At 48.5% G+C, this 27,451-nt stretch overlaps 1 protein-coding gene across 2 annotated transcripts; it reads right to left on the bottom strand.

Annotated features, from left to right (window-relative positions):
• Positions 1–345: 345 nt before the first annotated feature.
• Positions 346–27,433, bottom strand: DRC1 (dynein regulatory complex subunit 1). Of its 2 annotated transcripts, none has more exons than XM_081156403.1 (17): positions 27,220–27,433; positions 24,985–25,072; positions 23,103–23,215; positions 21,307–21,490; positions 20,539–20,676; positions 19,495–19,581; positions 18,516–18,638; positions 11,595–11,734; positions 9,125–9,259; positions 8,545–8,780; positions 7,306–7,418; positions 6,148–6,237; positions 5,582–5,668; positions 3,204–3,517; positions 2,119–2,262; positions 1,659–1,761; positions 346–577 (listed from the first exon to the last, which is right to left on the bottom strand). In XM_081156403.1, the coding sequence occupies exons 1-17, from the start codon at positions 27,372–27,374 to the stop codon at positions 509–511; spliced, it is 2,319 nt and encodes a 772-aa protein (XP_081012529.1). In that variant the 5' UTR covers positions 27,375–27,433; the 3' UTR covers positions 346–508. The 2 variants fall into 2 exon arrangements, with proteins under 2 accessions (XP_081012529.1, XP_081012530.1); XM_081156404.1 differs by having other exon boundaries at positions 20,587–20,676.
• Between the last annotated feature and the right edge of the window lie 18 nt (positions 27,434–27,451).

Raw genomic sequence — 27,451 nt, 5'->3', positions numbered from 1 at the left:
TCAAGGCGGGCCTAATGCATAGGACCACTGCCCAGGGTGCCCACCGGAGAAGCCTCACACCCTAGCCCAGGGGGCCCCAGAAGGGTCCCACAGGCCCAAGGACAGTCCAAAAGCTGAAACCCCCACAAGCTGCCCCAGAGCTCCAGCTTCCACACATAGACACCAACTGCCCCCCGAAACAACAAGGGAGCCCCACACCACTGGCTTGTGCCTCATCCCACAGCACCATGCCTGTCCTCATATCATAATCTGTGGTGGGGAACAAAGTCCCCTCATAACCCAGAGGTGGGGGTAGGAGCCTGTGTCTCACTGGACCTGACCTCCTTTAAAAAAAAGATTCACCCACAACTTTTTAAAGACTTTACTCATGACAACAGAATACAGGAAACTCCTCTTGCTACAGTGGCAGCCCTGGGAAATGCAGAGCACACCCTGAGCTCCCCGGGCCCCATGTGCCAGCTCTGGCTCAGGCACCAACACCGGTGTCCGCTCTTACACAGCACCCATTTCAGGTCTGGTTGGACTTTGTGGGGATCCGGAACACCTGAGTCGGAGGAACTTGCAGTTCCGAGTTTATCTGGAAAAGAGCGAGTGAAGGTCGTTACCTTTTCCCAGGGTCCTCCTTCCTCGTGACCTCTGGGGTCAGGTGCACATGGTGGTGCTCCCACAGGCCTCTGAATCTCTTCATGCGTTTCCTCCCCAGGTGCTTCCAGATGTCGGGAAAGCCCACATCTGCCTCCCTTCAGAAGACACGTTGCAGGGCTTCTTGCTCGGCTTCTACTCCAGCCAGCTAACCTCTGGAAATGTCTTTAACCTTCTACTCTGACCCATCCTCTTAAATTCTCTCCCCCTCTTCACCTGTCCTCCCATCCCCAGTCTACCCTGCTCCTCCCCAACCCCTTCTACAGTAGCATTGATGGAAAGGTGGACCACATGGTCACGTAATGTCTGAATCCTTGTCACAGGCTACGAGGTCATCATGACATCCAAGCTTACCACATCCTCAGTCCAGGTGTAGCCTGGGGCCTGAGGCCACACAGGGCCCCACAGCCCCAGTGCCTGAGTTTGCGGCTGGCCTCAGTCACCTCTCACATGCACAGCTGATGGCAGAGGAACTATGCTCAGCCCAATGTCAGGACTTTCTTGGTCCATGACTTCAGCACTGTGTGAAGGACACCCCACCAGCAACTAATTGTGTTATGAACTGAAGGGAGCAGAGACAGTGAGATTCCTCTTCTTGTCAGGCCATGTTCCCCAACTATCGCTGGAGTAGGCACCAGTGGGGGCCAGAGAATCTCCGCCCTAGTTGGAGCCTCCTCTGTCCATGTCACATCCCAGGCCAGATAACCTGGCTGGCAGAGCGGGGAGAGCACATGCTCTTGGCAAGCAGTCTCCAGGCTTTGATCCCCCTTTTTGTGTCAGCAAACTGTGACACATCACTGGCCCCACACTGCTTCTGAGAGTGGTCCAGCGAGCAGCTGGTGCCCAGAACCACGGGCATCTCGGGCACCATGACAACCCGCATCTCAAAGCTCACTTGCCTCTTATGAGGGACTGGCTCCTCATTTCCTACTATCAGCCCCAGTGCCCCCGCACCTCTGCCCCACTCCAGCCTCCTGCCCACCCCACACCCCCCCGCTGAGGGTCCCATCGCCCACCTTGGAGTCTAGGTACTGCTGCAGCAGCAGCTGGAGCTCCGTGTTCTGCTGCTCCAGCGCATTGTTTTCGAGCAGCAGCTCGGCCCTCTGGGTCAGGACGAGGCTTTGGGCAGAAAAATTGGTGAGATGCCACGGTTCCCCCCTCCTCTAGCAGGGATCTCTGTTTCTGTTCTGGCTAGAGATGGAAGAGGGCCCCAGAAGCCGCACCCAGCAGAGCAGCCCTCCTGCCTGAAACGAGCCAGGCGAGAGGGAACAGAACAGGAGAGCAGGGCCAGAGGGCCAGAGGGCCAGGGGGCCAGAGGGCCAGTCACCAGCACTGCACACCCCCCAACAGGAGTTGCCAAAGGCAGCTCCTCCCCAGGAATTCATGGGCAGGGAGGCGGCAAATGTGGCCGCTCCAGCGGGATCCTTCCCCACTGCCTGCCCCGCTCCCTCCTCCTGGGCCATGACACACACGCACTGGTACTTCTCCAAGGCTGCGTAGAGACCGTCCCAGAGGTTCTGCGTGGGTTGAGGGATAACCGTGGCCAGGGCCTTCCAGTACTCGGAGTCCTTGGAGTTATCTCGCTCAACCTTCAGCAGCTTCACTGGGGCCCGAGAGTCCCTGAAGGTCAAGGGCACAGGTGCCATCAAGTCCACCTGGCACCACCCAAGCCCCCAAACACCACCAGTCACAGTGCCTGTCCCTCACAGACGTACTGCTTTGCTGCCTGTCACCTTCCCACTCAGTCACACAAGCCTATCGGATTAGGGGAGGCTCTGGGAAAGGATATACGCTTTTCCTCACTGGTCCTGGGTCTCAGTGCCAGGGCACCACTGCAGTTTCTCCACCCTTTTCCCTCAATCATTAGACCTCACTGGCTTTAGAGCTCAGTACTATGCCCATTTCTCTCACAAATGCATCCAACCAGCTCTCGATATTTGTCATGCAAGTCTAATCACAGCTCCCCCACTGCTTAAGGTCCACTTCTGGCTCCAGTCCACTGAAAGGAGAAGACCAAGATCTTGGGCGCATAGCAGGCTTTCCTAGATCTGAGCTGGCTCTCCCACCCACCGGCCCACTAGCCAGGCCCTGGCACTAGAGCCATACCTCCGTTACTATTCTTGACCACACCGGGCCTTTCCCCATGCTGTGACATCCTGAAATGCCCTTCCCTCCACTTTATCCACCTAGGAAAACCCAGTTCCAGTGCCACCCCCTCCCGAAGCTCTCCCCCACATGCCAAATGGAGTTGACCACTTCCTCCTCTAAGCAACGTGACGCCTGCACACAACTGGACCATTGTTCTGATCACAGGTGTTATTCCCTCGGGGCCTACACATAGCCAACTCCAAAAAATGAACGGATGAATGAACAACGGATGGACTTCTCCACCCCGTTCTTTCATTATAATGTCCGCTGATCCCTTAGCGTCCTTTCAGACACCCTTCCTCACTCCCCCGGGTTCTTGCTCAGCAGCTTCTTCTCCACTTCTCCATCTGCTTGGCCCCTCTTTCCATCCAGCTCCCCCAGTTCTCAGGCAAGGCCTCTGCGCCACATCCCACCTGGGCTTCTTCAGGCCCTTGACAAAGGCCTCCAGGATCTTAAGGACATCATTGGGGTGGATGAGCCTGGGAGAAGAGGGGGCCCTCTCTTCAGCAGAGCTTTCTGGCTCCCCTTCCGCAAGGCTTTCTGGCGCCCTTTCCACAAGGCTTTCTGGCTCCCCTTCCACAAGGCTTTCTGGCTCCCCTTCCACAAGGCTTTCTGCCTCCCCTTCCACAAGGCTTTCTGGCTCTCCTTCCACACGACTTTCCTCTTCTTCTCCCTTGATTTCTAGCTGCTCTGCTGGCTCCAATGCTGGCACCGGGCTCATTTGCTCCTGCAGGGGGTGACAGATTCCAGGGGTTGATCTGAAGAAAGGTACCAGAGGCAACCATGGGTTGGGCGTTTATACAAGCATGAGTGTATAAAGAACAGACAGGAAGTGGCCCTGGCTGGGTGGCTCAGTTGGTTAGAGAGTCATCCAATAGGCCAAGGTTGTAGGTTCAATCCCCAGCCAGGGCACTCACCTGAAGCAACCAATGAATGTTTAAATAAGTAGAACCAAAAATTGATGCTTCTCTCTCTAAAAATAATTTTAAAAATTTAAAGACAGACGAGGAAAAAAGAGAAAATTTTATAGGAAGTTATAGAAGTTACAGAAAAGATCAAAGGGAGACATTTACACAAGAAAAGAAATAGTGAGGAGAGAGAGTGAAAAAGAAGGGGAATGGGCCAGGGAGAGGCACGTGGGGGCTTGGAAACAATGATAATGCTCTATTTCTAAATCTGGGCTGACAGGGGCTATTTTATCAGCATTCATAAAGCTTATGTGATATATACCTCCCTTCGACTCATAATACAAAAGAAATTTTATTCTAATTTTTAAATTTCAAAATGTCTTCTTCCTGCTCTTGTCTCTTAATTCCTGCAATTCACTCCCCACAAACCAATGTTGTCAGTTTCTTATGTATCCTTGCAAAGACATTATATCCACACAAGACACACGTTTCCATCCCATTTTTACATCAATGATACTATCCAACATGCATAATTCTGCACTTTACTTTTTTAACATACCAATAAAGCTTAGTGATCCTAGCAAATAAATACACAAAGAACTGTTCCTTCTTTTTTACAGTTGCACAGTATCCCACGGTGTAGATGCACCATGTATTATTTAATCAAGTCCTTAATGGTAGGAATTTAGGTGGTCTCCAGTCTTCTGCCATTTCAAACAAAGCTGCAATGAACACGCTACAATAAGCACATTTCAAGTGCTTGTGCATGTGTATACCTTAGGAAAGGAATTGCAGGGTAAGGCATATACAGTTTTATAACTGATGCTGCCAAATTGCCCCCCATGGAGACTGCAACAAGTTACACTCCCACTAGCAACTTGTGAGTGTGCCTGTTTCCCACACCGCAGCCATCACTGGGTTCTCAAACTCACACATCTTTGCCAACCTGACAGGCGAAGGTAAATCTGAGCAGTTTAATTTGCATTTCTCTTACTACAAAAAGCCCCATTACCCTTTTACATGTTTAAGAGTTAATTCTGTTGCCTCTTCTAGGAGCTGTTTGTTCAGATCCCTTGTCTGTTCCATTGAGTAGTTGGTTTTTTCTTATTGGTTTATGGGAATTCTTTATATATTAAGGAAATTATCCCTTAACTGTCATGAGTCAAAAATGTTTTTTCCCAGCTGTCATGTGTATCTTAACTTTACTTATAGTGATTTTTGTCCTACAGAATTTTTTTAATATAGTCAAATGTATCTTTCTCCACCCCCCTCCACTGTGCAACCCGCGTCAGTGCCTGCAGCCTACCAGCAGAGGCCAGGCAATAGTACAAGGCCACATTCTGCTCTGGCATGGGGCACTATGAGTTTTTCTTCTTTATGGCTTCTGGCTTTTGTCCACACAACCAACTCTTTTTGGAAGCATATCAGGATACTTACACTGGAGCTAGCAATACTAAAAACATCCTTTTAAATTCAACTTTTTAATTTTTAAATTCAAGTTTTTAATGTTCAAATTAAAATCTTATATTTTTATCATGATGATTTCCTCAGAATAGTCCATTACAATCAAGGTAGGCATTATAAATGGGCTCAGCTTTGCAGGAAAGTGTTATAGATCAAATATTGATAACTTGGTGGGCCCAGACCTCACCTGGGAGGCCTGGCTTTGAGGGAAGGCCTCAGTAGGAGAACAGCCTCTCATCCCCAGCCATTCTTTCCTTTGCAAATAGAAAAGGCAATAATAATAAAGGAAATGCTAACTTACCTCTCCCTGCCATAAAACCCTCATGTTTCTCTAGAAATATTATCCAGTGCTAGCAGTGCCTCCTGGGGGCTTCCAGGAGAATTTAAAGTGCTCTCTTTTCGACTGCCCTTTGCCTCACCTGGCTGGAGAGGAGATGATGAGCCCGGTATTTGAGGAAGAAGTTCACCAGCTTATATAAGTCATCCTCACTTTCAAGTCCAAGGGCCTGAGGAAAAGACAGAATGACTCCTCAGACCACATCGGGAGCCACCTGCCATGGGGTTGATAGGTCCTCAGCCCCTGAGAGCAAGAGGCTTGGCCTGCTCCCCTCAGGATCCCTGGCCCAGACTGGAGGCCACTCAACATGGGACAGCGCAGGGAACTGGGGACGCTGGAATCAGAACAGAGAGGAGACTGCTCCATGCAGGCCTGGTGGGAACTAGAGTGCTAAGGGGCCTGTGGGGGGATCTGCAGCCTGGGAGCTGGGCCCCAAGAGAGCAGCCTGCAGAGGCAGGGCCAGGGGTGGGAGACACCTAATGCCTGAGGCCGACTGAGAGAAGGGAGCGAGGGGACGGTGAGCCCAGGAAGGCCCTGGGAGACCCACATCGACTCCCAGGGCTAAGGCAACATTGGAAACACCTAGGAGGCTGCCTTGGAATGAGGCCCCCACCTGCTCCCATGTCCCCTCGGCCCAGTGGGACTCACTGAGAATATGGCGTCCAACTTCAGCAGGTAGCACTCGGTCTTCTCCAGGGGAAGGAGAAGACTCAGCAGCTTGTTCTCTATGAGGAAACCCTGGGGAGAAGGGAGACGGCATCCCCAGTCAGAGACAGCTTTCAGGGGCAAGTCCCGGGGTCTGCAGCCTCCTCTGCGACCAGCCAGGGGTGACTCCTCAGAGCAGAAGCCCAGGGACGAGGCTGGGCCGCGGGTTCCCCAGAGCAGGGCCTGCTTGGGATGCCTTGGAGCCCTTCCCAGGGGCAAAGCCAATTCTCACCACGGCCGTAATTCCCCCACCTCAGTAGGGTGCAGACTCGCCTCACCCACAAGTCCCTGGGTAAAAACCTGAGTTGCCCACAGCAGTCCAGACCTGGCCCAGTCACAGATTCCCACCTACCCAATGTCACTTCGCCGAAATGCTAGTCCCCAAATAGCTACAGAGCACAGCAGCAGGCACCAAAAGGTTGGAAGCAGGCAGTGGGAAGGTGGCCCCTGGCAGCGAGCCTGCGGTAGAGGGGGAGCACCTGCCAGCTGCCTCCTTCAGGGCCAGGAACTGGCCTCCGTGCCGAAGAAAATGGTCCCAACTGTCCCCAGGGGGGTGGAGGCTGCTGATCCTTGCTCTGCCTCTTCTATCATCTCAAAACTGTAAAATCTAAATAAGCACCCATCAAGTAACCACCCACCCTCCAGCTGAACCAGCTCCGAGGCAGCCCTCTCCCTAAGTCTAGCGGGTTCTGCTAATATGCAATGCAGACAGCCAACGCCTAATACACCCAGAATAATTGCCAACGGAGCTCCGAGAGAAAAAGGCCGTGCAGTTGGAGCCACATTACTTGGCAGGCGGGTTCAGGGAGGTAGCACTGGTGCCCCTTCTCTTGCAGAATGAGCATTTTGTTTCATTAGCAGGGGGCCATTGGCCAGCCTGGACCACGCCTGGCTGACCTGCTAAGGGAGAACCCATTCGCCCCTGAGCCAGCTCTGAGGCTGGACTGCCTGTGACCATCCCCCAGTAATACTCCTGAGGGCCAGTCCACTCCTGCCTCCGGGCCACCTCTGGCCCCGCCAGAGTCGTCAGAAGAGTACACGAGAAACAAGAGCAGGAAGTCGGCAGGGCCACCCGCCAGCAGCCCCCCAGCAGCCCCTCACCGACTCGTCACACAGGAGCGTTAGGATCTTCCTGGTCGTGGTCGCAGAAACCTGCCCCGGCAGGTCCAGGTAAGACTCTGGTTCTGAGTCGGTCCCTTCCAGCCCCTCTTCTTCTGCAGATGGGCGTAGAGAGAAGGGGAAAAGGGAAAGAAGATCATTCCTTGGCCTGGTTGACTTTGAAATACAGTCAAATGTCTTCCCTTGAGAAAACTCACCTCCTAAAAAGCCCCTTTAGGCTCTGTCAAGAGCATAGGATTATTTTATCTATAAAACATAATCCTATCCCCTTGGCTCATCCACTGAAGCCTAGAAGCAATGAGCAATCTGAAACAATGAGCGCTCCAGCACCCAGGCTGTGGTTTCAAAATACCGTTCCCTATGGAAAAGAACCAGACCTCCCTGGAGAAACGGCTGCTTCCAAACTTGAAGCAGGAAAAGTACAATGTGAGCCTGGAACCTCTGGTCATTCTGGAAAGCCAAGAAGCTGTCAAAGACTACCAGAGTTGTGTCTAAAGGACCCAGAAAACAGCATGAGGAGACTCCTGTTGGCCAAAGGCGGGACAATTCGAGCATCAGTAAGGATAGTAATTGCAGTCAACCAAAACATATCAAATTTGTTTAAATCCATGTGCTTACCATGATGCTTTTTGAATGTATACAAACATCAGTGGTGACCTAAGGAAGACGCTAGAGACCCAACCCATTTATTCTGCCCATGAAGAAAGAATAAGCATCTATCCTGCTTTTCCTGTACAAACTGTATCTCAGAGTAATGAACAGCTGGCAGGGGGAAGATTCCCTTTTCAGAAGTGTTCCAGCTGTTATGATAACATATTATAAGTGATGCCCTTATAACATTTAGAATATCACCATCTTGCAATCCCTGATGCAGTCCATGGGTCTTGCACAATGATTATTAATGGTTGCTAACATCACAAAAGGAGAGACAACCTCACCTTAGTTCATCCCCATGGAGGTACACAGCAGTGTACTTAGCAAAAGGAAATTAAACCCGAGTCTGATATCAAGCTTCTAGATCTAACTTCCAGTTTATAACACAGGGGAAAGCGTACAGCTATAAATTAGAGACTTAAAAGCTATATCAACCAATTGTACCCTACAGACCTCTTAGCTATGAGACCTCGTCCCCTTCTCTAGACTGCAGTTTCCTTATCTGTGAAATGAATGGGTGGACCTGATGTTCTCAGAGCCCTAAGACTGTGACTCTGTTCTAGTCACCTGTTTGCATCAGCACTTCTTCCAATACTTCTGTGGCTGACTTCTGCAGCTGCTGCTGAGATATAGGCCCCACGTTCTTCAGGAACCAGAAGTCAGGTGCCGTCCAGGGGAGCCCCAGGTGGTGGGTATGGATGATCCTGTCTACATCAAAGGCTCTGCTTATCAGATCCTTCGCCTCCTCTTCATTCATCAGCCAAATCTCCCGAAACTTCTGGTCATCAATAAGAGCAAAATGCCTGCGAAGGAGAGTTACTGAGCATGGTCAGCTGACCCCAGGGCCTGGCGAGGGTCCTTCAATTGGTAGGAGAGTGAGAACTGAGACAGAACTGTGGTAAATCCCAGGCCTGGCCCAATCCCTGGGCCACCAATCCTCACCTGTGACAGGCTGAAAGCCATCCCAGGACGTCTCAAGAAAAGGTAGGTGACATGCAAATAAAGAAACAAGGAAGACAGCGCAAAGAACTTAGGGCCTTGGTCCAGCTCCCCCCAAAATCTGCTGATATCAAAGTCTAATGAAATCACAGCCACCACCAGCTCTACCCCTGCGACCTCTGTTCTAGGACCCAGTTCCCTAACGTACCTCATGGCTTTCTGCAGCTCCTTGAATTGTATCACAAGGCGTTTATAGTCCGAGGTTAGTGACTGGTTCTCCTCCTGATACTGCTTGGTCTGCTTGGCATATTTTGATCTCAAATTGTTAAGTATATCATGCAGGCTGGGTTGAAGAGGAAAGAAAAGTTAGGGCTGCTGAATAGAAGGTGTAATGCTCCTTTCATTTACTTCGCTCAGTTCTACAGAGCCCAGGAACCAACCTGTGGAAGGGCAGAACACCCTCCCGCATATTCCCAAACACAGCTCCAGCTGGGATCAGGGAAAGGCAGGCAACAGGAGGTCATGGGATCGTCCAGAACAAAACTCACTTAAAATAGTCCAGAAGCCCAAACCCACCAAGAGGCCATGTCCTAAGCAAGAGTGTGACTGAATCTTCCTCAACACACCATTTGTCAGTGTCCCTCTCTAATACCAACCTCACATATTTAAATCATCTCTCTCAACTTCTGGCCTTCTGAAATGAGGCAGATAGAAAGGGAAAAATTAAAACTGCACATCACAAGCCTAGGATATATGAGTCCTCCATTCTCAAAGAGCTGATACTGGTAACAGGTCCAATAACTCATTCATTCACTCATTCATTCACCCACTCATTCACTTATTCATTTATCAGGCATGAAGGGTCTCTTTCGTGCCAGAGATATGTTCCAACACAAAAATGAGTAAAATGATCTCAGTCCAGTAAGACACAAGGACAAACATTAACGACAGTACAGTGTGAGAAATGCTATAGGAGAGCTATACCAGGGGCCGGGGGAGGGGAGTGCTGACAGGTTCCATCACAGTGACAGCTACAACCTGGCCATTGCACTGTGAATGCAGGCATGCCACCGCTCCCCGCCTCGCTGCTAACAGGAGCCCTGTGCATGGAAACTTGTCCCATGAAATATGCATAGCAGGCAGAGCTTTGAGACCCAGGACCATGCTTCAGACTTCAAACTACTGAGGAGGTGTCTTATGTCAGTGCCCCATTTACACAGGAATAGAGAGGTTGAAGGCTGACATAGAAGAAGGTTGAAAATTCTAAAAATGAAAATTTCCCTCTTAAGTATTATTCTGATATAATCAGAAGGTTCCTAAAACAAAACACTGATCATTCCTTTTTTAATCCTCAATAATATGTGAAAATGAGTTAACTTAGTCTCTGAAAAAAGATATACCTAATTCACTTTCCTAACTATAGCATTCTAGACTTTCCATACATAGGTGTCAAAAAAAAAATTTTTAAGTAGCCATCCAAAGTGTTTTTTTCCAACATCATTTAGTAAAGGAGTTTCTTTACACCATCTAATTATAGAAGCTAATGAAACAAAGATAGACTGCAGTGGCATCCTGGATTCTGAGCAAGGTAGCAAGAAAGGAGTGGGCAGGAGGGGACGGCTGCAGGGGGAAGCTCAACAAAGGTCAAGTCCCCAGTGCCTGGCTGGGAAGGGGGGTGAGGAGGGTGATGGGAGACCTGGGAGGGTCAGCAAGGCTGGTTCCAGAAACTGTGCACTGGAAATGACAGTGACTCTCCAAGGGGAAATGTCTGTTGGCAGTTCCAGGTAGAGCACGAAGGGGAGGGGGGATTGGGAACATGAAGTTGGTCGTCATCAACAAAGAGGGGATCTTCAAAGCCATGAGACTGATGTTCAGGGCAATGAAATAAAAAGGGGAGATAAAATGCTTTCTTATCAGACAAGAAAAAGCAGAACCACCCAAGGAAACAAATTAGGAATAAATTGAGAAAAGCAAAGCAAATCTTTTAAAGTCATGAAAACCAAAGAAATTTTCTGAGATTCAGTATCCAACAATACCAGGACGATGCCTGAGGGAAAGCCACAGTGCGGGCTGGAATGGCATCATTGGTGTGCTACAGAGAGAAGAGTCTGTCCAATTACGGGGTCAGAGGTCAAATTATAAATGCTGGGGGTGGAAGGTAAGTGATGAGGAAGGGAAAACGGCCGTAGAAGCAAGAAGAGAAAAAAGTGTGCTCACAGAGGCGCAGCAGGCTCAGTGGAAGGATTTTTCAAGATAAAGGAAACCGTGTAAGTTTGGAGTCAGATGGAAGAGCCAGTGAGGACAGGATGGTGGGGATGCTGCAGCTCCTGGTTCTGCCCCGTGGGTCAAACCCAAGCTCGGCCTCCCCCGCCCCCCCCCAGGCCCCTTCTCCCCCACGCAACCTCTCCATGGAACACCTGACTTGCCCATCCCTCCCGCTGTGCCCCCGGACCTGCCACATCCCCACATCCTGGCTCACTCCTTGCTGTAGGCTCTTTCTAGGAGGAAGTGGGAGCGCGCAGAACCAGTTGAATGTATTATCTTTCCTTAAAAAAACCCTCTTTGAATAAGAATCAGTTATATTTTTGACAGCTTGCGCTCCCACAAAAGGGAAGCACATGCGCCCACCCATTCTCAGCGCGCAGGGGCCCAGAAGGAAGGTGCGAGAGCCAGCTCACCGGTTCATCTTCCTCTTCTGCTGGGACTTAATCACTGTGCTTTCTTCGTCTCTCTTTTTCAGCACCTGGAAGTTGTACTCTAACTTCTCCTGGTTTAGCTGATACGTTGCTTTCATTTGCTGAAGCTGTTGCTCAAGAATCTAAAGTTAAAGTTAAAAAAAATATCACCACTTGGCTGCTTTAGTTTGTTACGCCTGAGGGTCCCTGGCAGTACATTCTGGAGTCATATCAGAGGAACCTTAAGGACAAGTGTCCCACCTGAACCCTTAGGAAATGTATCATTAGAGGCAAGTTAAAGGCCAACCAGAAAATATATAAATCATTCAACTGCAAGTTATCCCCATGGTCCGCTGCTCCAGACCCTTCAGAGATCTGAGCAGCCCCACTAGAAATACCGTGAAAGTTAATGCTGCCACGGAAGCCTGCAGACCACGCTCATTATAAAGAACAGACACAACCATCCTTCCTTTTGGGGTTTCCATTCACTGTATTCATGCATTCAGCAAATATTTATTGAGTGCCTAGTATAGTATGTCAGACATTTTACTAGGTGTTGCTGGGAAAACACCGGTGAAAAAGGCACAGTCCTGCCCTGTCCAGGAGAGAGACAGATGACAAGCACTGGTGGTAAGAAGTAGGAGAGGGGTAAGCACAGGGTGGCATGGGACCAATGAGAGGAGCACCCCCAAGCCAGGGCAGGCACCCCTGAAAAGATGGCGTCAGCCTGAGACCCAGAGAATAGGTAGGAGTCACTCGGGCAGCCACCTGAGAAGAGAAAGTTCTAGAGAGAGGTGCTCTGGGGAAACCCCGAGCTCTTTAGGACTGAGGTATGAGGCAGGGGCTGGTCAGAAACGAGGCTGACAGGGCAGCAGGGCCTGGCCACGCTGGGCACTGAACGCTTCATCCTGAAGGCGACGCAGGCCGCTGAGGACGGGAAGCAGAAGAGTGGAGTGACCGGTCCACGCGGGGGAAGATCGTTCTCACAGCCGGCGAGAAAACAGATCAGAGGGGGCAAAGCTGGAGGCGGGGCAGACAGACGGCTGGCTCATGCCCCTCCTGAGCGGAAACGAGGAGCGAGAACGCGAGTGAGTGTGCTCAGGCCTCCATAAAGCAGCGACATGTGACATGTTCTTTCAAGCCTCCTTCCCATCTCCCTCCGGAGGCCGCAGACCTTTGCCAAGGAAAGCACAGAGGAAGCGATGCCAGGCAGCTGTCACCACCCCGTGAGTCATCCTCCGGGGGCACTGGGGGGGCAAAGGCGCTGCACACACGTTATCAGAGGGTGAGTCACTTCCACCGTCCCCGTGGAATCCGGTGATTCCCCACTTTGTCACTGAAGGAATTAGTCCACAGCGCCCTTAACTCTCCCAGATATGGGGCAGGGACGTGAACGTCCCCTTCAGAACAGAAGCCTGCAATATCTACTCTCTAACAGGTGGCCAGCGGTCACTGGGATGACAACCAATTGTGCCTCTCAGATTCTCCACTTGTTCAGCCAACTTTTTAATTCCATTTATTAGTTATATGGTTTTCTTTGTAAAAACTTGTGGAACTAATATTTGCTCATTGTAGAAAATGCAGAAAGTACAATGAAGAAAAAGAAGACGTAGGAGAAGGGGGAGGGAAAACTACCTATAATTCCACTCCCCAAAGGCAGCTCTGTTAACACCGACATGTGCCCTTCCAGTGTCCTTTACATAGTTAAGGTCAAACTATAACTACAACTTTATATCTTGTCTTCCTCTCTTAATATTACAACATAAGAATTTCCACATTAGTAAAGTTTTATTAACGTAATTTTAATGGTGCATAATACTTCTGTAAAATAATTTACCATATATGAAGTATGTATGGTTACTCAACATACAGCTTACCATTTCCCTACAGTCGTACATTTATATTGTTTTGGTAATTTTCAATATTAACATAATTCTGGGGACAACTGTATATAAAACTTTTGGGGTATTTTTTTATTTCCTTAGATTCTCTGAAGTGAAATTACTAGGTCAAAGGCTCTCAATAAATGGCTTTCCAAAGGGCAATTTATGGTTGACACTCCCACTGGCCATGTGTACACATGCCCACTTCCCCACACCCTGCCTGCACTGAGCATTGCACAGGACAGGCTATGAGGTTCTAAGTGCAGGCCCAGCCCTTGGGCGGGGGTGCTTGGGGTGGGGTAGGGAGCTGCACCTGACTCTTCCTAAGCATGATTAAATTTAATTTTGAAAATTGCTGACTTGAACAACACCCCGAAAGGCCTATGGAGGATGCTAGCAGTGCAGCCTCTTTTCAAGTGCAATAATCCTGGCTGGTCCTAGGCTGAGCAGTTCTCAGCCCTGGACCCCTCTAGGGATGGCCAAGTGTCTACCAAGGAAAGGGACTCAGAGCAGCTCTTCCTGCAAAGTCACAACAATTTATGTCCTCACGTTCCAAATGAAATCAGCCTGACAGCCCTGGGCACAAGGGAGGTCATTGGCCTATGAGCTGGCACAGCACAAAGTCCAATAGAAAAGCTCTGTGTTGGATGGTGACGATCAGAAAGTATGAACATTCCTAGAAGAGGAGGGTCTCCAGGGCTGCTCTGGATTTGGAAGGACAATGAGGGGGGTTCTTGTCTTCCCTCTGATCATCAGGAGCCCTGAGACCCAGAGAGCCTGGATGTCTGCTCTCAGGATGTCCAGGGACCTCCTCCTCTGCGTAGCTTTTCAATAACTCTTATCACTAAGACGGCATTTCCCAAACTTCCCTAACCACAGAACAGTTTTTATATTCATAACGCAGTGAGAACTTGAATTATAAATGCAAGCTCTACTGTGAACTTCCATGTAAATGCCATTCTTCAAGGCAGATTGTACATAACAATGACTGTGTAAATGGACCCTATTTCCTACATAATACATCTTGAAAGGAAAAAATACATCATTGGCCTCACTTTTTTGGTTAGTTTTGTGAAAACATTGCTAGTATCTCACTTCGCTGAACACAATTTAGAAAATTCTGAACTACAGTAATTAGGTCGTGTCTTTTCCTTTGTGACCTGAAAGAACTTAAATCTGTGCTGCTTTTCTAGGCAAATGATAATAATAATCACCTGTCACTGACTGTTTTAATTTACATGGCTTTGCTCATGCGTGCTGTTGAATATTTATTAGCGATTTTATTTCCTCCTGTGGAACACATTGGCTCCTGCTCTTTGCTAGAGCACGTTCTTCGAGGACAGGCGCCTAGAGGCACTAGCGATGTGCCGGGCACCTCTACTGACCATCTCTACAGGCCGCAGGTCAGCCACTCCTTCATCTTAGCTCTGCCCCAGGACAGCCTCTTGAGTTCATGACATCACTGGCGGTACTGTCACTGAACTTACAGAATTAATCAGTCTTGTGCCTCTTACAGTGGAGTCTGCATCAGGCAATTACACGAATCACACTACTCATTACTGGTTTGCAACACCTAAGCTCACCATGATTCTATTGCTAATTATCTCAGGTTTTAGTCTCAATGTACAGCCGTTCCTGGTCGTCACACACTGAATGTAGCTTTATGTTTTAAAATAATGATTAATTATGTTAAATGTCTCCACTTATTTTTTCAATTATCCAAAGGTATTTTGCAAAGTTGTACTTTATGTTGTGATTAATATTCTGGTATTAAGGGTGACAGCGCCTAAAGTTGAACTAAACCATTTTACAAGTTCAAATGAGCACTTCAGGCCCTTAAAAAACAAAAACATGTAGCCATTTACTTCCTGCATTGAGAACTAAGTTTTCCTAGCAATTTTATTTAGGGGTGGGCAGAGGTGGTAAAATTCCCCTGAGCACAGTGTTTCTCGGCTTCTCGCTGCTCATTCACAATGTGACACGACTGGCAGTAAGCACTGAAAAAGCATGCACTTTTTTTTTTTTTACTTCTTTTATTTTACCCATCAAACCAAATATATGTATATTGGATCCTATTTTTGTAATTTACAAAAAATTTAGTTCTGTATTTCAGAACTGATTCAATGCTACGAATTAGTTAGGAAGAGCAAATTTGACATTGAGCTGCATGCCACATCTCCCTGGCAAAAATCGACGCTGCTTGACTTTAATGTCCGGTGAAAGTGCAGCTAAGAGGCACTGTGATGAAGTCCGATCTACTAAAATATTGCCCACACTGCAATACGGGAAGTCCCTGATCTGATTGTATTTTCCCAGTTAAAGGGATAACGCAGTAGAGTGCACTCTTGGTTTCCATTCTAACCCAGGAAAAATCTGTTTTGCAGAGGAACCGCACACACTTTCCCCTCTGAATATCTCCGTCAGCCTGCCTCCCGCATGCCCACACTCCAGCATGAGTCCTTCCAGACAGGGGCAGCCAGGACAACCAGCTCTCCCAGGCTCGCTGCCCCTCTGTCCCCTCACCTCCTTAGTCTTACCTTACCTTCAAACTCCCATAACCTCACCATGTCCCAGAATTTTTTCGTTTTGTTCAAGCATTTGAAAATTAGATTAAGAACATGAGGTTCCACTCCTACAACTCAACAGCAAAAAAATAAATTACCCAATTAGAAAATGGGCAAAGGACCTGAATAGACATTTCTCCAAGAAGACATACAGGTATATGTCCAACAGGTATATGAAACAGTGTTCAACATGGCTAAGCATCAGGGAAACTAAAAGCAAAACTACAATGTGTTACCTACCACCTCACACCTGGAAGGATGGCTATTATCAAAAAACAAAGGACAAGTGTTGGCAAGGATATAGAGAAAAGAGAACCCTTGTACACTGCTGGTAAGAATGAAAATTGGTGCAGCCACTATGGAAACAATACGGAGGCTCCTCAAAAAAATTAAAAATAGAATTATTATTTGATCCAGCTGTCCCAATTCTGGGTAGGCATCCGCAGGAACTGAAATCTGGATCTTGAAGAGATATCTGCACTCCCATGTTCATTGTAGCAATATTCACAAGAGCCAAGATATGGAAACAACCTAAATGTGCAGCTGTTGGCTAATGGATAAAGAAAGTGTGCCACATACATACATGAAGAATGGAATATTCTTCAGTCTTTAAAAAGAAGGAGTTCCTGCCATTTGCAACAATACAGATGGACCTGGAGGATGTTATGCTAAGTGAAACAAGCCAGACACAGAAAGATCTGTGTGATCTCACTTATATGTGGGATCTAAAATGGTCAAACTCACCCAGCTGGCATGGCTCAGTGGTTGAGCATCAACCTAGGATCCAGGAGATCACAGTTCGATTCCCGGTCAGGGCACATGCCCCAGTTGCAAGCTAGATCCCCAGCAGGAGGTGTGCAGGAGGCAGCCGATCAATGACTCTCATCATTGATGTTTCTATCCCTCTCTCCCTCTCCCATCCTCTCTCTGAAATCAATAAAAATATATTTTATAAACATAAATAAATAAATAAATAAAACAAAATGGTCAAACTTATAAAAGCAGAGAGTAGAATTTGCTACCGGGGCTGCCAGGGGCCGGGGGTGGAAGAAATGGGGAGGCGCTGGTCAAGGGTACAAAGTTTCGCTTACACAGAATGAGTAAGTTCCGGGGATTTACTGTACAACAGGGGGCCCGTGATTAACAACGTCATATTGTATACTTAAAATTTTGCTAAGAGGGTAGATCTTATATTAAGTGCTCTTACCACAAAAGAAAAAAACAAAACAACAACAAAAAAGAACACAACGTTCCATTATTTCACTGTTTGAGGTCAATGGTGTATAGTTTTGTCACATAAATTATCATATTACCAAGATAACTCCAGAAAGTTTAACAATAGCCATTTTCATTAAAAGTGTAATGTATGCAGCCCACACAAGTAGTACCGCTCTATTACAGACTCTACTGTTCTTTGTCAGTAATTCTCATTTCCATGACATTCATACGAGAAAGGCCAAGGAAATTTTTCAAGAGCAGTAAAAATATTTGTAGTCTAATGGGACTTTTTATTTCACCTCTTTATGTAAAATGACGAGAGGAGTGAGAATGAAAACTCTCCCAAAGGCTATGTGGAAGAGCTTTAATCTAACATGCTTCTCTAGGTAGAGACTGAAATGAATGAACCGAGCTTGAGTATTATGATGAAATTGTAATGCATCTGAACGTAATTAGAACTGTGTACTTTTTTTTAACTGAAACACAGAATCCTAGACTTGGAAAGAACTTTAGAAACTAGAAAGTCTACCCTCCTCCCACTGCAGGAATCCTTCGGCACTGCAGACAGACACCGTCATTCAGCCTGTGAGTACGTTATGGGATAAAGGACTCTGTGTTTTGAGGAATAATCCTTTCTACTTCGGGCAGTTCTAACTAGTAAAAGGTTCTTTGACGGTGAGTCAGAATCTGCCCTACAGCCATGTCCAACCACCAGTGTTTGGAATTATTGCAAAGGTGCAGGCTATCGAGCTGGCAGAACTGGGTTTGGATCCAGTGCTGATCATTTACCTGATAAGTATCCTTGTGTTTGAGCCTCAGTTTGCTGGCATAGAAAACGCTGTTAGTGATTTCTCCCTTTCATGGTAGTGTGAGGATGACAGAAACTGCCTCAAGGGCCTGGAATGCGTTAGACACTCATTGGATGGTGGCTGTCCTAGTTTCACCCTCTGACACAGCTAACTTGCTTTAGGGACACTTTCCCTCTGCTCAGCTAGAGTGCACAATTCTCTCAACAATTCCTCGTGGGTCCTGGTTTCGAGACCCCTTTAGGCATCTTGGCAGTTCTCCCCTAGTTATTGGAGAAAGCATTTCCCCACGTACGTCTTGTACATGAGCTCCTTCAGATACGGCCATTTAAAAGAAGGCAGATCATCAGTAAGTATCTGCTGAATGGACCAACCCCGGAATGTCACCGGGAGACACCGAGGGGGAAGGCTCCCGGTGCTCTCCGGCTGCTGCGGCTGAGGAGCGAGTCCCACCTGCACATCCTGCTCCAGCTTGATCTTGATCATGTTGTATTCTTCGATGTCCCATGTCCTCTGCTTGTTCAGCTGCTTCTCATAGTCCTCGGCTTTCCTGAGACGGTTCATAAGATACTCCAGCTGAAGGCACAGGAAGACAAGGGGAGGTCGGGCCCTGTCCCTGTCCCAACTCAGTCCCTCAGGTGGCCTGACAAGTGTGACACAGGGGAAGTCTGAAAAGTGTCATGACTCTCCAGGGAGTCTGTCAGGGCTCAGGAGCCCCTGTGCCCCAAGGCTTTGCATTGCTTAATGGGGTCCTTACTCCTGAAACTCCAGGAGGAACATTGCACTAGGAAATTAAGCACACGGGATGTAACATGCAGCATAGGGAACAGAATCAGTAATGTAATAACTAATGCATGGTGCCAGGGAGTACCAGACTTATCGGGGCAATCACTTCATAAAGTATATAAATGTCTAATCACTGTGTTGTGCACATGACACTAATATAATGTCAACTGTAACTGAAAAATAAACTGGGAAAAAAGAAATTAAACACAGACCCTGCAGTCAGATGCTTGTATTTCTATATAAAAAAAAAAGTATCCACTGAATCTTGGTAAAGTTATTTCTTTGTTCTTTATGTCTCTGAAATAAATTGATAATCCTATACCCTTTAAAATATGTCTTAGAGCACTTTCTTGGGCCACGAAAATACCCATGGCTGAGGCAGATCCCCAGGAAACAAAGGAGAAAGTGACAGGAGCATGGAAACCACAGTGAGCTGCCAAGGTGGCACCCACCACGAGCGGGGGTAACGGCCCTCAGCAAGACTGCACTGATGAACTACGAAGAACAGTACTGAACATCTGCATGGTGATCTTCCCCAAGATACAAAGGGCCAGCTTGTTCAGTCACAGTAGAAATCACCCAGACTCCAAGGACCCACGCTGACACACCCACCCTCTCCCTACCCCCACCCCCACCCCCACCGTACCTCTTTGGCGTTGTGAGCCTGCAGGGCCCGCTCCCATTTCTTCTTATTACTGGTCAGGAGTTCCTGTCGCTCCACCTCAAATGCTTTCTACAACCAGGAAGGAAAAGGGCTCTTGTGTCTGTTCTGATTAGGCAGGTCCCACAGTATCAAACAGCCCATAGCCAACAGTCAAGTGCCCTGTCACCAACCACACAAAGTCAAATCCAAATGCAGACATGCCAGGGGTTACGTAGCCAATGACTGCGGAAGGAGCTGCACGGAAATTAGTGTTATGAAGTGTATACTTCACACAAGTTGAGAGAGGAAATGTGCCAACTGTTCTGTGGCTTAATCAATATCTGGGGCAGGCAGCTAGAGGAAGGCCAATGCCCTTGTTGGCAGTCGCAGGGCAAACCCTGGCATGTAGCTCAGCCATGACTGGGATTGGTATATTGCTGGGCTGGGGTCCCCAGAAGCAAAGGCAGCATGGAGCTCACGAGGTGTGGGCCCGGGATGCAGAAATGGGTCTCTAATAATCCAGAGAGAGAGGTGCCCCTGCTCCTGGCGCGCTCTCATTTTGGAAAGATCTAAGTCTCAATTTCAATTAAGTATCTCATTCAAATGCAAAGTGCTGATTCCTGAGTCCTGTCTGCCATGCCCCTTTCCCATCCCTCATCCGTGACTATCATAAATAAGTCAGGCAAATAACGGTTATACAGCTCCAATCTCCCTCCTCCGCTCCTCTTACCCTTGCCCACTTCTGTTTTCTTTCCGAGCACTTATCACCGCCTGTCAAATTACCCACTTAGCAGCGTGTCTGCTGGCTGTCTAGCTGTCTCCCATAGGAGCACAAGCTTCCCCAAGGCCCTCGTTTTGTTCATGGCTGTATGCCCAGCCCTGGTACAGTGCCTGGCAATAACAGATGCTTGATGAATGTTTGTTGAGTGAGTGAATAAACCAGCGACCCCCAGAGCAGGAACAGGAAGCAGCGGACCAGGACACTGGGGCCACCCCGCCTCCCCCCCGCCTCCCCTGGGGCAGAAAGCAGGCCCCTCACACCGGCACCTCGATGTGGTTGAGCTCCTGGCGGAAGGTTTTCATTACGCTCTTCACCTGTTCCTCCATTCTCTCCAGGAGCAGGCAGATGTCATCCGACTGTTTCTTCAAATCCTTCACGTACTGGTCGTCCTTTGTTTTTAACTCCTAGAGAAGAGCATGTCCAAGGTCGGACACACATGAGACGGAAGCACTCGCCCCTGGACCCCTCTCGGCACAGATGTCGTCAGCACAGATGTGACAGCCGAGAATTACAGCTGGTCAAGGAGACGGGTTTCATGGGAGTGCGAGGAGGCCGGGAAGAGGCCCAGGGGAGGCCCAGGGGAGGCCCGGGAGGAGGCCACGGTGGACAGTGCAGAGCGGGCTCAGCACAGGGCACAGCTCTGAAGGGGCAGCCCAGGATCAGAGCGCCCATCCCTGCTTGCTGCGATGTCCCTGCGACTCCCAGAAAGCCTGGCTGTGCCAGCTGAGCAACTGCTGTCCAGGCTCCAACAGGGGAGCATACCCACTGCAGACTAAGTTCCATTCCTCAGCTACACACATAAAATCTGAAATTTGCGATGAAAGTACCCGTTAATATTAGAAGCCAATCGTTCTAAACTCACTACAGAGCTTTTTCTTTGGTGAAAGGCTGACTGCCTGAGCTGCGCAGCATTCTGAGGCCTGCAGCGAGGCCTCCACATTATTCCATTCAGGAGACACACACTAATAACCCCGCTGACGCCCCCACCCCGGCCGGGTCCCACCTGGCCGGCCTGGAATGGCTGGGCCTCTTGCCTGCTGCAACTCGTTGATCAGCTTGTTCTTGTCTTCTATCAGCCCAGCACAGTGCACCTGCTGGGTGTTGAGCATCTCCCACAGGTCCTGGGGAATTTTCTTCTGTTTGCCTTCCTCCCACTTGGAGGTGATTTCATCGAATTTGTCCTGGCTGGTCTTGACTTCGTTTTCCAGTTTTTCAAGCCTGCAGACACAAGCATGCAAGCCGTGCGGGCGCAGCTTCCGAGGCTGCCTTCCCACAGAGCGGGCAGGGCCTCCGGAATCTATCAGGCAGGGCCCGGGGGCCAAGCGCCGCCTCCAGGTACAGCCACCCAAAACCAAACCCGGCTCTGAGACGTCTCCTTCTAGTTTAATGCTTGGACCATAAGCAACTGAGAACAAAGAGACAAAGTGACACATAACCAAAACAGTAAAGCTATACACACGTGCATATGGACCGAGAGTGCTTCTGAGAGAGGTGGTGACACACAGCAGTTAAGTACCGTGTAACTCCAGTTACGCTGTGTAACTCCAGTACAGGGCCTAGGGTGTGTGCCAGAGCTGCCCCTGCACTTCTACGAGGCTGTCCCCAAACAAGTGTGCACACCCCCTCGACAGGAATCACAACTTAATCATCTTGTGATCCCCTTTCTTCTTCCACCTTCCAAACTAGGACACACAGTACCTCTTACATTTCAGTTAGATTTCTTCTTCTTCAAAAAAAAATGAGAAACAGCCATCAGGCCATCTTTTTAAAATCCACGTTTATCTTGTAACTCCGCCACTTAAATCCATCCATTTTTCCTCACTGGCTATCTCCTTGGCCTGGCACTCAGGCCTTTCACAAGCTGACCCTGCTGGGGTGATATCAGCCAACTCAGTTCCTGGCACAGCCCATGACAGACAGTGGGAAGTTACAAGAATAAAGTCACCAACTATCTGCTAATAAAGGTGGTAAAGTTGCCAGTGTGGAAACTACTTACGCTGAACAGCTAAAAATGCTGCTGTTAAAATCGTACCGTGTATGAATGTGCTGAGCTGGGCTAGAATGGTCCAGCGGTTGCTCTTCTCATTGAATTGCAGACTGCTGGGCAGCCCGAGGCCTGGGAAGATGGGTGCGCGGGGCCTCCCGCCCAGGACTGGGCTGAGCCGAAGGTCTGCCCTGGGTGCCCACGATCCGCCTCACCCTCTGTGCTGCAAACGTGGAGTCTCTGCTCTTCTTTAACACCCGCTACGTTGTCCATAACAGCGAGGGGTGTGTGGCACGGCCACTCTCTCGGGCAGCGCAGCGCACCTTCTCAGCCTCACCTCTCTCCATCCCCAAGGCCCTGCCTGAACCCCCCACCATCGCGCTCCCGAGCACATCAAGCCACCTGTGCCCCTGCACGAGCTGTCCCCTCTGCCTAAAGGGCCACTCCTCAAACTCCCACTCGTCCTTTACAGCGCAGCTCGGATGTCACTTCGCGTGGGGAGGTTCCTCTACAATCTCTCCAGGGAGACTCAGAGGCCGCCTCATCTCTGTGTCCACAAATCCTTACACACAACCTTCATTTCAACACGAATCACGACCGGGTGGGTCCACGTCTACCTGGACTAGACATTAAACCAGAGGCTGTGCTCACCCCCCGCATCCACGCAGCTGGGCGCATTATCAGGAGTGTAGTGCTTGAGAGAGGGAGGGGGAAGGGAGGAAAGCCAGGGGGAGGGAAGAAGGTCTGACCAGACTGTGAGACAAAGCCCCCTTCCAGCGACTGGGGAGAGCTGAGACACCCGAGGGGAGACCCACACGCCCACGGGCGCCGAGAGGGGCCCCTCACCTCTGGCGCTTCACTTCCTCCTCTTCAACCCTCCTGTGGATTTCTCTGATGTCTGTAGCCACCTGCACATTTGTCACCAACTCGGTGCCACAGAGCAGCAGTTTAACCAATTTCTGAAAGCAAAGAAGAGCTTACAATGTTAGAACACTTTATAAAGAATTTATATATTTATAAAATTTGTAAAACTGTTTACAGGGAACTATAAACTTATAACTTTAAAAGAATTTATAAAATGAGAAACACTCTGCACAGCTGTTGGTAACTCTTCTATCCACCCAAACAGGAATCAAAAGCTACCTTAAGACTTTTCTTTTTTGTTTTTCTTTTTGTCTTTTTAAAAAATTTTCTTATTTTTTTCTTTTCTTTCTACACTGGCATGCGCTCTAGGGACATACACTTTCCCCAGCAGACCTCCAAGTGGCAGCCACTGCCAGGGTCCTTTCTAAGACTCTCAGTTGGGGAGGGGAGGCAGACAATAGCAGTCATGCTCTCGTGTCCATTTCCCCTCTTCTTTTAGTAATCGAACACCCAAATTTTAGCTGGGCATTTGATCTCCAAAAATAGATATACCTCCCAAACTCCCTTGCAGCTAGAATGGCCTGAGCAATAGCACATAAGCAGAACAGGTATGTGCCACTTCTGAATTGTGCCTCGAAGGGAAATGGTGTTCCTTCTGTGGCCCCTATTTCCCCCTTCTCCCAGGCTGGAACATGGTGCTAACGTACCATGTGGTGAGCGGATGAAGGGCACAAAGAGGTGAGGGCCCAACCTTGAGGGGCCCCCATATCAGCCCTGGAAATAAGCTTCTACCTTATTTAAACTAATGTCACGTGGGACCTTTTGTTACAGGGGTCCTAATACAGGACAGAACTGTAGTTGGCTGCACTGCCCTTTCCTTTAATGGGCTCAGGAATTTTGCTCTTGGTAACCCCCCCTTCTAATCCGTCTTTGTAAATTCCACACTCAGTCTCCTCACTCCTGGCATTTTTGTGATGCCATAATTTCACCAAAAAGTTCAGGCAGCTGTAGGTTATGCCTAAGGTTTTCCACGTCTGTTTTGGAACTTACAAATTCTCCAACTCTCAAGTCATCTTGGAACCTAGGACCTATAAACAACTTTATCCCAAGGAGTCACTGAAATGATCAGAGACTCTATTTCATCTCACTTAGTCTATAGAAATTTTGAAATGCAGTTTTCATGAATACAAAACAGATGAACTCGTGGGAGGGTTGGGACTTAGATGGTCTTAAAACCTGGGAAGGTAACCTGGAGACAGGAGGGGAGAAAAAAGAGAGGAAAAGAGGGAAGAAGAGGAGAGAAGATGGGAGGGGAGGGGAGGGGAGGGGAGGGGAGGGGAGGGGAGGGGAGGGGAGGGGAGGGGAGGGGAGGGGAGGGGAGGGGAGGGGAGGGGAGGGGAGGGGAGGGGAGGGGGCTCGGATTCCAGATGGTCAACGGCACAAAGCAGAAAGAGCAGAGCCACTGGACTTGAGCAAGAGGATGGGCCCAGGCAAGCGAAAGGCCCACATTGGGTAACAATGGGAGGGAAGATTGGAAAGTTAAGATGGGAACAGACCACAAAAGCTCTTGAATGTCAGGCTAAATTATTTGGACTTTATAATGAATAGTGAATGCCATTAAAAGTATAGGAGCAAAGAAGGGGCAGCATCAATGCGAGAAACTAGAATACGAAAGCTCGCTCCCAGAGAGCTCCCCAAATGGGAAAGATTTAAATTCGGTTCTGCCTAGAGACAGGAAACAGGATTTCTGTTGAGATCTCATCTCCGCTGAGTTTCTTCTAGTCTATACACAAAAACCATGCCCTGGCACCCGGCTCTCTAGTCTCCCAGGACGGGCAGGCCCCACTGGCTCTCCGGTTCGTACCAGCCTGCTTTCCTCTTTCTGTTTATGGCTCTTGCTTTGATCTTCCTCACTCTCCTTCTTCCCATCTAAATAGTCTCCGAGCGCTTCCCTGTGGTGGAAAAGAACAGAGAAACTCAAGCCATTCCTGTACTTAAAGTCTACATTTGAATGTTCCCTGGGACTTTGTACCATATAAAAAATACTTCCCATATGGTTACAAATTTCGATATTAAAAAAGCACAATCATAAAGCACTAGAAGTAAATACAGGAGAGAGAATAAAAGATTGTAAGGTTTTACTTCCTAAAATTTTATCCTTGAAAGTCAAGGGCTAAACTGGTAAAAGGTGTCTGACAAAAGTTCGCTTTCTATAAAATAGAAACGCCTCTGCCCTGGCTGGTGGCTCAGTTAGTTGGAGCGTCGTCTCCTGCTAAGGTTGCAGGTTCCATCCCTGGTCAGGGCACATGCAGGAGTCAAGCGATGAGTGCATGAATGGGTGGAACAGCAAACTGGTGTTTCTTTCTCTTTCTCTCTCCCTTCCTCTCTCTCTAAAATCAATTTTAAAATTTTTTAATAGTTTAAATATATATATAGAAAAACCTCTTTCAAATCAATACCAAAAAAAACCCCAAAGACAAAATACCATATAGAAAAATTGGCAAAGAATGTGAACAGGCAACTCACAAGAGAAACAAATGGCAAAGAGACATTTGAAAATATGTTCCACTTCACATATAACCAGAGAAATGAAACTGAAAACACTGTGAGTCATCGTTAACTCTATCAGACTAGAAAATATTTAAAAGGTTAACAATAATACATATTCACACTCACAGGGCGATGTTAACTCTCCCGATCTCTGTCAAAATATAGTCTGAATAGATCAGGACCACCTGGATATCCCACAGAACATCTCAGTGATTCATCACATCGGGCTTGGCAAACTATAGCCTGTGGGACAAATCTAACCTACCGGTTTTTGAATGACTCACAAGTGAAGAATAATTTTTACATTTTTAAATGCTTGGTTTTGTTATTGTTGTTTTTAAAAAGATCAGGGTGAACAGGCAGAGCACAGAGGATTTTTAGGGCAGTGAAACCATTCTGTACAATACTGTAATGGTGGGTACATTTCATTATATAGTTGTCAAAATCCACAGGACACCAAGAGTTGATCACAATGTAAACTATGGACTTTGGCTGACAATGACGTCAATGAGGTTCATCATCTGTAACAAATGTACCGCCCTGGTTGGGGATGTTGACAGTGGAAGAGGTTATGGGGCAGGAGGTATATGGGAAAACTCTGTATTTTGCACTTGATTTTTCTGTAAACCTAAAACTGCTCTAAAAGAAATGAAGTTTATTAATTTAGGGGGAAATAAGATCAAAATATGAAGAAAATTTTATGACGCAAACATTACATGAAATTCACATTTCAGTGTTCATTAACTGAAGTTTTGTTGGAACACAGAACACCACTTTGGGCCCCTTGTGTCCAATGGCCAGCAGACAAGAAGGGAAGTCACCGCCTTGGTGGAGCAGCTGACCCTGACCAGCAGGATAAGGTACAGTGGTCAGGAATTCAGGGAATCACGCAGGTGCCTCTTCCTACCCTCTATGGCCGTCCACTGTGTCTGTGAATGGACCGGTGTGGCAACCCTGGCCTGAAAGGAATAAGGTTATTGGTCTCAGATACTCAGGAATGAGGGTGTCACACAGACAGACAAGCCACTGAGACCAGCAGAAGTGGCAGGCCGGCTGGGAGGGAAGGAGATCATGGATCATCTGCATTGCAGTGTATTGCCCACAGTGCTGGGTGCATCTGGCTCCCAATGAAAGCGTCAAAGGGATTATTATTTATGTTTTTGACTTTTCTAGTATGTTCAGTGTTTTACTATCCCATACTTCGCTTGAACTTTCTGGAAGAAATGTTTATCACATCAAGAAACAAGGCCCTCTGCCCTAGTCGGGTAGCTCAGTGGGTTAGAGCACGTCCAGATATGCCAAGGTTGTGGGTTCGATCCCTGGTCAAGACACATACAAGAATGGACCAATGAATGCGTGAACGGGTGGAACCACAGATGATGTTCTCCCCGCCTTCCTCTCCAAAATCAACCAATAATTATTATTTTTTTAATTTTAAAGGCCTCTCACACTTGGGGCACTCCAGCCCCTCACTGCAGGGGCCTCCTGCCCTGGCAGCACCCAGCCCCCTCCCGCACCGCCTCGGGGTCCCCCGCCCCGCCCCGCTCACCGCCTCCGGGCGTCCAGGCGCGCGGCGATGCGGAGGCGCCGGGCCTGGATCCGCTCCTCCGAGTTATCCGAGTGGACCGAGGGCCCGAGGATCTGAGTGGCTAAGTGTTCCACGTCCTTCTCCTCCAGGGCCCCCAGGGGGCCCGACGGATTCATGGCGGGGACCTCCGCAGGCGGCGCCGGGGACTAGCGCGGGACCACCGCCGGTTGCTAACAACAGGCCGTTGCCAGGG

This window comes from Miniopterus schreibersii, assembly GCF_964146895.1.
Source record: "Miniopterus schreibersii genome assembly, chromosome: 13".
Lineage (NCBI taxonomy): Eukaryota > Metazoa > Chordata > Mammalia > Chiroptera > Miniopteridae > Miniopterus > Miniopterus schreibersii.
This window is presented reverse-complemented; position numbering and strand designations above follow the sequence as displayed.

Coding starts and splice junctions, on each gene's coding strand:
- DRC1 (XM_081156403.1), bottom strand. CDS start 27,374: ATGAATCCGTCGGGCCCCCTGGGGGCCCTGGAGGAGAAGGACGTGGAA. Junction 11,735..18,515: donor AGCTGGAGCAGGATGTGCAG/GTGGGACTCGCT, acceptor CTTTAACTTTAG/ATTCTTGAGCAACAGCTTCA. Junction 1,762..2,118: donor GCAGCCTTGGAGAAGTACCA/GTGCGTGTGTGT, acceptor TTCTGCCCAAAG/CCTCGTCCTGACCCAGAGGG.